General features: G+C 42.7%; 1 protein-coding gene across 1 annotated transcript in view; it reads right to left on the bottom strand.

The window, feature by feature from the left end:
* ebf3a (EBF transcription factor 3a) overlaps positions 1-10195 on the bottom strand; it is a gene marked incomplete at both ends in the record, with an annotated part of 86027 nt that extends 75832 nt beyond the window's left edge. Inside the window, 6 exons of the mRNA XM_080541887.1 lie at positions 4040-4108; positions 5638-5711; positions 8558-8613; positions 9110-9173; positions 9584-9740; positions 10062-10195. Of these exons, the coding sequence (XP_080398013.1) occupies positions 4040-4108; positions 5638-5711; positions 8558-8613; positions 9110-9173; positions 9584-9740; positions 10062-10195 (554 nt within the window). The remainder of the gene's footprint in view (positions 1-4039; positions 4109-5637; positions 5712-8557; positions 8614-9109; positions 9174-9583; positions 9741-10061) is intronic.
* Positions 10196-10740: the final 545 nt, after the last annotated feature.

A 10740-nucleotide genomic window follows, 5' to 3' on the forward strand; every position in this document is an offset into this window, starting at 1 on the left:
TGTGAACGAGGCTACTACTAACGCCAAGCCCTGACAAGAACCGAACAGTCCTATACTCGGTTTATCAAGCTATCCCATGCAGGTCAGCTTATCTATAGAACATTAGCTTCACAAAACCCCTTTTTTTCTTGTCTTAATGCCTCAAATAAACACGGGCGACGCACAGAACTGGTGTAGAGAGGGTTGATTTTTATATATTTCAACATCCTATTGGGGTCAGAATTCAGTAAATTCTGTAACAGCTGTTAAATCCAACTTTTCCTCTTTTTTTTCTTTTTTTTTCTCTCTCCCAAAAAACGTAGCTCTCGCTCGCTCGCTCGCTAGCTGTAACAAAGTCCAAGAGCAAAATGGGATAAGCAGATGTCTGGCTTGACTACAGGAAAATAGGACACATTTGGAATGGATAAGTCTCCTAAACTCCATTGAAAATGCCAGATCTGCACGGCTGCCAGTTACTGTCCTGCGCCATGCCAACTAGCAGTGTGACTGCCCCCCGTGTGCCATCTGGGAGAATGTTGCTGAGAGCGTTATCGATAATGGATCACGAGACTGGTTAGCATGCCTGAACAGTGCTAAACCATCTCCCACACTCCCTCTCCCTCTCTCTCTCTCTCTCTCTCTCTCTCTCTCTCTCTCTCTCTCTCTCTCTCTCTCTCTCTCTCTCTCTCTCTCTCTCTCTCTCCCTCCCCCCTCCCTCTCTCTCTCTCTCTGTCTCCCTCTCTCCCTCTCTCTCTCTCTATCCCCCCCCTCTCCCCATCTCTCTCCCTCTCCTTCTCTCTCTCTCTCTCTCTTCCTCCCCCTCTCTCTCTCTCTCTTCCTCCCTCTCTCTCTCTCTCTTCCTCCCCCTCTCTCTCTCTCTCTCTCTCTCTCTCTCTCTCTCTTCCTCTCCCTCTCTCTCCCTCTCTCTCCCTCTCCCTCCAGAGCGCTGCAGTTAGATGTTTTGATTGTAACGTAATCGGACCTCCCTTGTCTGACTCAACAATCAGTCCTTTCAGTTTTCCAACAGTTGGACACTCTAGTTCTTGTAGATGCTGAAAACCCACATTTCCAGAAGAATGGTCAACATGAAACATAAGTAACGTCAATAAAAAAAAAAAAAAAACCCCCCAAAAAAATGAAAAAGAAAATTCAACTCCCATAAGCCAAATGAGAACGTTCACATTTCGTACACATTTTTTTCTTGGGAATGTCACACAGCCACACACACACACACACACACACACACACACACACACACAGCCCGACACACACATACACACATACAGACAGAGAACAATAGAGAGAGCTGTGTCTGTGTGTGTGTGTTTTTTTTTTCCTTTCCATGTCTTATGATGTCTGTTATATGTGCACCCACATACATTAGCAGCACAGTCACCGGGGACTGCTGTGTGTTGCAGTGTTGAATTGTGGGATGGGATGTACAGCAGAGTGCAAAGAGGATAGAATCATCCTGCCGCTCGTTGTGATAGGCAGACAATGGGACAGTCTAATGAAGACCATCTGCTTTTGTGATTCCACAAGAACGCCATCGTGGTAGTCCTCTATGAAAACGATACCCCCCAATCCCATTCACACACATCACAATGAAAATGGGAGCTTTTTTATCCACTGTTTGAACTCACTACAATATCCCCCCCCCACCCCCATCCACCCCGCCTTTTCACTTGTCTTTTTTTTTCTCTCTCTCTCTCTCTCTCTCTCTTCCCTGGGATTCAATTCTCCCCTCCACTGTAACTCCTTTTCCTATTTGACTTGTGTTACACTCATTGTTCACCAGATTGAAGCACAAAGCGCGTCGACACCGGATACTTTGAACTGTATTTAGTGACAATACAAAGCGCCGGCAATTTATGGGAAGAGCAAATAGCGACTCAATATCAGTGACACCCTGTTTTTTAAAGTGCTCACCTTCCATTACTTTGAAGCTAAATATACAGTATCGTTCGTTTTGGCTCTACAAGTGAAAAGGCTTCGTGTTACAGAGGTTCCCAGGGAACCTCTCTCTGGGAGGGGGGGAGACACGTTTTCTGTCCTCGAACCAAAACAAACCCAGAGCGAGCATAGTCCTGGAGTCCCCTCAGATCCTGTCCTGAAGGCACAGGAGACACAGATCTCTCCACCGTGTCATTATCTACCACTACCCCTGCCGTAGATGTGGGTAGATGTGGGTACGTAGGCCTACAACCAACCTGAACCACTGTTTTTTAGACGACAAACCGTCAGCGGCCAGAGAAGTTTATGACAGTTAGGCAATGATAATAAAATCATAATAAAAAAGCAGTGCAACATCCAAGAGCGATAACATTGCTAAGCACAGAACCAGTAAATCCTGCTTGTTAATGTGTTGCTATTACACAGTCCACATTACAACTGGCGTTGGCAGTTTGCGCTGTCATTCCCGCTGTCCAATTTGTCAAGATACAATACGAGGCCAATGTGAAACACATGTAAACACATGTAGAGATATTTATATAGCTGAGGGAGGGAAAAGGTATGAAAAATAATAATTCCACCTTCGGCGTTTGTGCCGAAAAAAACAGCATTCCCCCCCCCCCGTTCATAAAATGTTATATGTTTCGTCTGTAACAAGAGACCAAAAAGAAAAAAGAAAAAGAAAAAAGAGACACACACATAGCAATAATGTAACAGCATGATATGCACGGAGAACCAAATGCATGTGAATACATCCATAAATTCAGCCGGTTGCTCCCCCAGAAATGCGAGTCTGTATTTTCCACCGGTTGACACGGCCCGCTCTGAATGATGGCAGCAACTGGCCAGGCCTATTTGATTACTAATAAGAGAGATGTTCTCCCTGTCTCAGATACCAAACATTCCCCGCTAAGCAAACAGCTATTCCAGCAAGTCAAGCATTAGCATTGCTATCTACTGGTGGTGGCGCATATTCCGCCCGGCTTTACTCATCATCTTTCACCCCTGGTTCTAATTTCTCCAGGCTTTAAGGACAGCAAAGTTCACCATCAACAACTATGACAAAGATCCTCTAACCGGCTCCCCTCTGACATGACCAAGAGGCCCTACTACTACTGCGCTCCCCTCCGCAGCAGGCCTCAACCAGAGGCTTAACTCACGCTCCTTTACTGCATCTGGAATCAGCGTGGCGTTTCAGTTTATAGAGCAAGGTGGGCTTGTTCTAGCCCCACGACACGCTAAGAGGGCCTCTCCCCCCCCCCCCCCCCTAGCCCTAGCATCCAGCCTCACGTACCAGAAAGGGAGACCGACCTGTTCGTACTTATCAAGCACAGTAGCTAACTATTCCACACCCCGCTAAAGGACAATTAGCGACTCTCGTCACAGCGGTAAAGATAGCAGCCCTCCTGAGGAATCTTGTAGTATTGGTACTAATAAACATCAAACCTGCCGCGTAAATTAGCCCGCCTTATTAGTTAATTTGCAATAAATCACAGCTGAGAACACACAGTAACCAACAACCGACAACAACAACAACAACAATGTAGGCTACAATCTATCACGGCGCTACCTCAAGTGCTAGTCTGTGTGGGACAATGGCAGCAACACCTCCCATATGCAGAGGGGGCCTGAGGTAATAAAATGGAATAAATGACACAATCCACTATAAAACACTTGTTAAGGCATTAGGAGGCAGGCACTCAATGATACAGGTCTGAATTTTAAAGCCAAACGCTCTCAAGGCGTAAACGAGGCTCCTCACACAAGCCAGAGGAAGAGAGAGAGAGGGCCGCTGGAAAGGAAGAAAAAAAAGCAGCTTCCCTTGACAACCGGGCTAGCAATTACCCAATCCCCTGTGAGAGGAGCGGGTTTCCAAGTCAACCCACCTGCGCATCACACAACCCGGGGAAGAACAACACACACACAGCACTGGATCTGTACAAGAGACACAGAGAGACACACACACACACACACACACACACACACACACCAGGCAAAAAAGCATAGGCTTAGGAAAAGGGGCCATGGGCGGCCACTCAACTCTCTCACACACACACACACACACACAACAACGTGAGAGACAGGAACACAGATAGCGGGCGCTTACCTGTCGATGATAACAGGGTCTGAGGGGGTCTCGTTCCTGTTCCCACAACTTTTCTTGTCACAACACCGGCTGGAGAGGAGGGAACGTGACACACGGTCAAAGTCAAGTTCAGACGGTTCACTCTGTGTGCGTGTGTGTGTCTGTGTGTGTGTGTGTGAGAGTGGCGTGTGTGTACCTTCACAACAGTCTAACAGTGTTTATTTTTTGGTGTTTTTTAATTTGATCTTTATCTGAGCATGAAACAGAGTTCATCGTCGTGGCTAAGCTTGACGCTGTTGATTGGTATGGTAGCCAGTCAGTCGCAGCGGGTAAACATCTAGCATTGCCACTGCTGCTAAAAGATGGAAAACAACATGTTGTGGTGTTTGCCTTAGCAGTGAACTGAGAAGAGGCGATGCCAAGAGGCAGGGGAATAACTTTTCACAGCTTCAGCTTTTGTTTACCTCTAATTGTCAAGCTGTTATTTCTGGAGAGGATGCAAGATGCCATCTTCAACCAGTCTTTCTGTAGGGGCATTTATTAATTATAAGCTCAAAAGCCTGCATCAATCTTCTCCCCCCAAAGTGCCGTTCGTTGTGTCGGTACGTGGTGGTGGTGGGTTCTCGCCATAGTCCCATCAACTGAGGCTTTAATTAACGTTGAAATGGAACTAAAAATGTTATGCTTCTCGCATTTAAAAAAGCATAGTATTACGGTTACATGTCCAAATGAGCTAAATTACCACCATATGGTATGGTGAGAGAATGTAAAGCTCTTTAAAGCTGACAGCTAAAGTGATTAAAGAAAGTCTACCAGTCCCTCCACTTATTGCTCAACATCACATCTGCGTGTTTTCCTTGGAAAATGGCCCTTACAAGAAGCGGTGTGTGTGTGTGTGTGCTGGAATCAAGAAACATAATTGATATGCATGCCAGGCAGGCGAGCGTCGGAGGAGAAACGTCCCTTCTCCGCATTATGGCATGATAATGAGGGATAGAGCAGGAGGCCCCTGCGTTGCTGTAGTACAGTGACCTCATACGCCACGACCCCGGATGTTAGCATATCTAGGGGTCATCTTCCCTCAAATCCTTCATACAACTTCATCTAATCCGGTGACACTGGCGCAGAGGCCAACATGTTGAGGTATCAAAAACAATAGTTTTTTTGTTCGGGAATAATATCCAGGATATATACTGGCATCTCATGTCATCAATGACCAGAATTGTCACAGTCTATGTCAGTGGAATACATAGCCCCGAATATATCCACTCATTTGGTATGGATGTGGTCTGATTCAGTACCATCATGTCCTCTGGTCGTCCATGCAATGTAACCTCGTTGTGTCTGTCTGACATATCCCGTTATGCAGGGCTGAGTGTAGCTGTAACACATATGCTATGTCTCCAAATAGTCTATTGGTCGATATGTTTGCACCGTAACAAGAGGTTTGTGGGACAATAGATCGACCATGGAGGAGTAGGATCTCCAAAAACACAAATCTCCCAAATTAACAACATATAATATATGGGTTCCAAATAAACAAATATCAACCAGTGAAAAGGCAGATGAATGAATAAGACATTTCGTTTATAATTGCAATCATGGCGGTATTATCTTACCTGCACATAATTTCGTGGGTGAGGAGGACTCGGCACATCTCTGGGTTTTTGTCTTGGCCTTCATAAATAATAGCCTTGAAATCAAAGCGAAAAAAATACATCAGAAAATATAATACAATAATACATTTCAATTTTGGGCGCACACAATAGACGGAGGAATACAGTACACTTTGGATTTTAAATCAACGTTAAATTAATCAAATGAACGATTAATTTCGTAATTGATTCAATTAATTGAGAATGAAGGGCAATAAAATACCAACATCACTACAATACTACAACAGGCCAACAGATCCCTGACAATTATAAATATAGATGTATTTATTTTGTATCTTTCAAATAGGCTATATAATTGTCACACGCATATATTTCCTACAACACAATAAAATACGATGAATTTAAATATCGAGCCACGTGTGTGGGTAGATTTATTTTTTTATATATATAATTAATCCTAGACATTGTACATATTTGTTGTAATCAATTTCAGAGATTCATCCCCTTATCACACGTCGCTTTCTCAGATGCAGACGGGCGATGTAAATAATATAAATAATAGCCATAACCGTCTACAACATCAACGTGGTTATAATCTACAGATAGTTGGGGGGGAAAGTGCTAATGGGCAATCTGTTGTTTATTTGGAGCCGCTAACAATGATTTTTCTCGGCATAAAAAGCGGTGTGTGTCGGCGGGACGGTTGACTAATTTCTGAGCATTGGCTTTAACAGATGGCGTGGAGCTGTAGGTGCGATGGCTCTCAGTTCTCTTTGCTCTGTCTCTCTCCCTCCCCTCTCCCTCTCTCCCCCTCGTCTCTCCCTCTCTCTCTTTCTCTCCCCTCTGTCTCTCTCTCTCTCTCTCTCCCTCTCTCCCTCTCTCTCTCTGTCTCTCTCTCTCTCTCTCTCTCTCTCTCTCTCTCTCTCTCTCTCTCTGTCTCTCTCTCTCTCTGTCTCTCTCTCTCTCCCTCTCTCCCTCGTCTCTCCCTCTATCCCCCTCGTCTCTCCCTCTCTCTCCCTCCTCTCTCCCCCGGTCTGTGATCCATCCATGCACGGGTACACTCCAATGCGCCCTCCTCGTGTTTTGACTATCCCTGTCCCGCAATCGGCTTTAGGGGGGCTATTCTGTTTTGAAAGGATGCAAACCCAAACCCGATGCTTTTGCTCAAAGATAAACTCTGTAATTAGCGACCACGTCAGATGTATGTAGGACACGCTGGATCACATTTCTATTCACGGAGAACAACGGGGCTACTGAGGGTGTGAAGCGGCCATGCAGGAGACAACATGTGAAAAATTAACTTCATGTGAACCACATTTCGTGACGTTAGAATTATAAGGTTCTATCTCCATTTTTGTCAAAATGTAGTTCTTTACATAATCTGATCCATTAGGTGTTTATTAATGCCTGTGTGGTGTTGTTTTTAAAATGTTGACATTTTTTAGTTAGTAATTCATAAAATACAAAGGTTTCATCTCACAAAACATAATGGAATGTAAAAACGCTGACGCTCAATATCTCTGAACTGCCCTAAACGGAGATAGAACCTTATCATTCTAACGTCACGATTTGACAATAAAGCAGCTATAATACAACAATCAAATAGTTGGTCGGTTATTATAGTAATAAATAAGTCAGTCGCTTTCACTTTTTTCCCTCGTTTTTTTCTGGGTGCTTTTTTCCCAGTTATAGGGGGGCAGAAGGGGCAGACCACATAAATTGGTGTGGTTTTGGGGAGTATTGTAGTTATCGTGGTGTGATTTATTTCTGCAGATAAATCCATAAACTGACTGTTCAGCGTCATTGACTCTCTGATCATATCCAGACCCAGGGATGCATTCAGACCCAGTCACTGAGGGGAGCGGGTTGATGCATTCAACGTGTAATATTTTCTAGTATTATTATGAGAGCTGCCAACATGTTAATAACACCAACGTTCATAACAATGGTACTATACAAACCCCGGACACTCAAAGCTCAAAGCTGTCATATATTATATTATATTATGGGGAACTTGGCGGGTGGAAAGGGCTATACTTTACACTGTGGCCCTTATAGCCCGAGAATGATTTCCGAAAGCATTTAGCTCGTATATACAGAGGAAACAGAGCACATTGTCAGCTCAGATCAGCCTCTTAGAAAGGGGCACTTTTATTATATGAATCGATAGTTTGTAGAAAGTCTAACTCTTATAGCGCCACATGAAATGATACTAATAATTACAAGAACTATATAAAGTCGTATAGACAGTATGGCTACATCCAAATACCAAACAGATATCAGGCTTTAAATGTCCCGTTATAAATAGTACATAATCACAGAGCTGTTTCCCCTCAAAAAAGCGAGTTAAAGCCATAAGACAAATGAACAAAGCTTGTTTTATTTTTCTGATTAGGACAAGTGTCTAACGGTTAATATCAGTCAAGCATTTCTCTGAGACCTCGAGGTATATCTAGGCTACAATGTCTCAGGGCAATTACAATCTCGACTCTATTAACTGGACAATGAAAAAGACTACATTAAACGCTTTTTTGAATAGGGTACAAATTAAATAAAAAAATTAAGAAGAAATGGACGGATTCGGGAGACCCCAGGGGCGTATAACTGGAATTAAAGAGAGGCCACTATAGGTTATTTTCATCCGCCGACTAGGATATTTATAAATGCAAAATGTAAAAGTATTGCATAATTATTGGTTCATTGCTAGACCTGATCTTGTAAAGTTAAATTAAAATGATAATAGTAGCCTATCAATGTAGCCTAATCACCGAGAGCGTGCTGCTGTCTGTAATGTATGAATAATAACAATATGTATATTAATATAATATAATATATAATATAGCCAAAACCCGCATGTTCTCAGAATCACGCGCATGTTGTGTAATCCAGCCACCATAATTCGGAGAATAGAATAATATCTTACCTGTTTTGTCATGGAATCAATTAATCGTACGAAAAGATCTTGTTCTGTTCTGACGCCTGCGGAAAGGTATCATATGTTACTATAATGCAGAATAACATTCATTACAACATCATTCATAAGGACACATTAATCTCTCTAATATGAAATATTATTATGATATATTATCTCTGTGTGTGAAATATGCATCCAGTCTTACACAATAGAAAATGTAAAAAAAAATGTCTGGGTTTTTTTCAGCAAAACATTATTATTATGGTTAAAATTGTGTCATATGATTATCGAAAGAGAAGGAGGGAAAGGTTCCTTTTTTTTTTTTTTTACCAATACTTGGTTGAACTTGGGTAAATCATGTTGGACAATTTATAGAAAGAAAGTGGTGACACCGATATAGTCGAGGTTTATTTTCAGCTTTTGAAATGCAATATCAGAATAATAACCACCGTAAGGCGATGAAAGGGAATTGACATCAAGGCTTATAAACCTTATTTGTACATAATTCATTTAGCCGTGCATTTTTTTTTCTCAATATTAGTAAAGTTAGATTCCACTTACCATTGCTGTATAACAACTGTAGTTTGTAATGTATCCCATTGTTCGTTTTTTCATTGTTTGGTTCCTGAAAATAACCAACATCGTATCGTATGAGTGGGACATATTAGTGTTGGTGTATTCTGTTAATTTCTTCTTCTCTTGGTAAATAAATAAGATTGAATTTCTAAAATGCCATAAGTGTGGATGTCAGTCTGTCTGTCTGTGTGTATGTCTGCTTGTCTCTCTATCTTTACTAACTACATAAGTATCCAGGGACTCATAGAAACTATATATTCTCAATAAAAAACAATTGTGTTACATTCAAAAAATTGAGAACATTCAAAAAATAATCTTAAAATCGCCTAAAAACTCAGTGCACGTGTCTCAACGAGCTAAAATCTTTTACAGCTTTTTAGCACCGGATAGATATTTGATAATAATTTGTGTCAAAAATGGGACGATATTCATGATATTTCCCCCCCAAAAAGCGCTTACTTTGTCCTTCTCCACAAAGTCCACATAAGCTGTCCTCTCGATCTCCACGGGCTGCCCCTGCCTGTCGTACAGAGCCAGGACGAAGTGGAAAAAATTGGATTTTCTGAGGTTGGACGGCGGCTGCTTCTCATAATGTGCCCGGGCCAAACCCACGCCGCTGGGGGGAGAGAAGGAGAGAGGGTCGGTTAAATAGGGAGAGATGGAGGAGAGATACACTTGAGATATATGGAGCCACGCTGGAAAAATATTGGGAGATTGGTGGATCTGGAAGCACGTTTTAGAGACTGGATGGAGATTTCTTGATTTGTCACTTTAACAGTAATATGATGTAATGAACGGAGGGAAAGAGGGAAAAGAGCGCTGAAGAGGTGCACAGGGAGATGTGTAATTGATACATGGCATTGTGGGGATTTAGGGTCGATCTGAGATCTGAGAAATGCATTAAAAAATCGGGATGATGATTTGGCACAAACGTTACCTTTGGGCGGCCGTGTTCGCATCCACCACCCCAGCTGTGTGCATCCACGAGCGGACCGAGTTCATCCCACCGCCCAGCGGTTCCTCTTTCATAGTGGTCCCCCCTCTCGGTATATTCTCCTGAATTCCAAACATTAGAGCAGATTGCTGTACAAACCCTCTGCTCCAGCCAGAAAAAGTGTTAAAGATGTGGAGGTTGTTGCGTTGCTGTGGTGCTTTCTCTCCTGGGCGGTTGACAGAAACACGAGGATGTAGGTAGTGTTGTTCTTAATTTGTAGAAAGGAAAACTAAGTTTTGCAAGCTCCTTCTTGAGTCCGTCCTGTGTTGTTGGCACCACATGAACAATTTACAGAGAGGGATACAGTAATATCTCAATATCTCTGCAGCCTTGTTGGAGGAACGTGATCCTGTCCTGGAAGAAAGTCGCTCAAGTAACCAGGTTATGGTATAGTTGCTTTCTGTTTTATTCAAGTTTTTTAATAAAATGCGTATTGTAAGAAACTTTTTTGTTTTTTGGCTTTGGCGATGCTCTCTCTCTCAAGCTGGAGTCATCCCCTTACAACAGGCATCAAAAAAAAGCTTCGGGACACTTGCTGAATCGACCACTTCTGGCAAGGAGGCGCTCCGACTCCAAAAGACAAATAAACGCAAAAAATGATTACCACGGAGGTGTTTCTCCC

The sequence above is a fragment of the Nansenia antarctica genome, assembly GCF_963989245.1.
Source record: "Nansenia antarctica genome assembly, chromosome: 11".
Taxonomy (NCBI): domain Eukaryota; kingdom Metazoa; phylum Chordata; class Actinopteri; order Argentiniformes; family Microstomatidae; genus Nansenia; species Nansenia antarctica.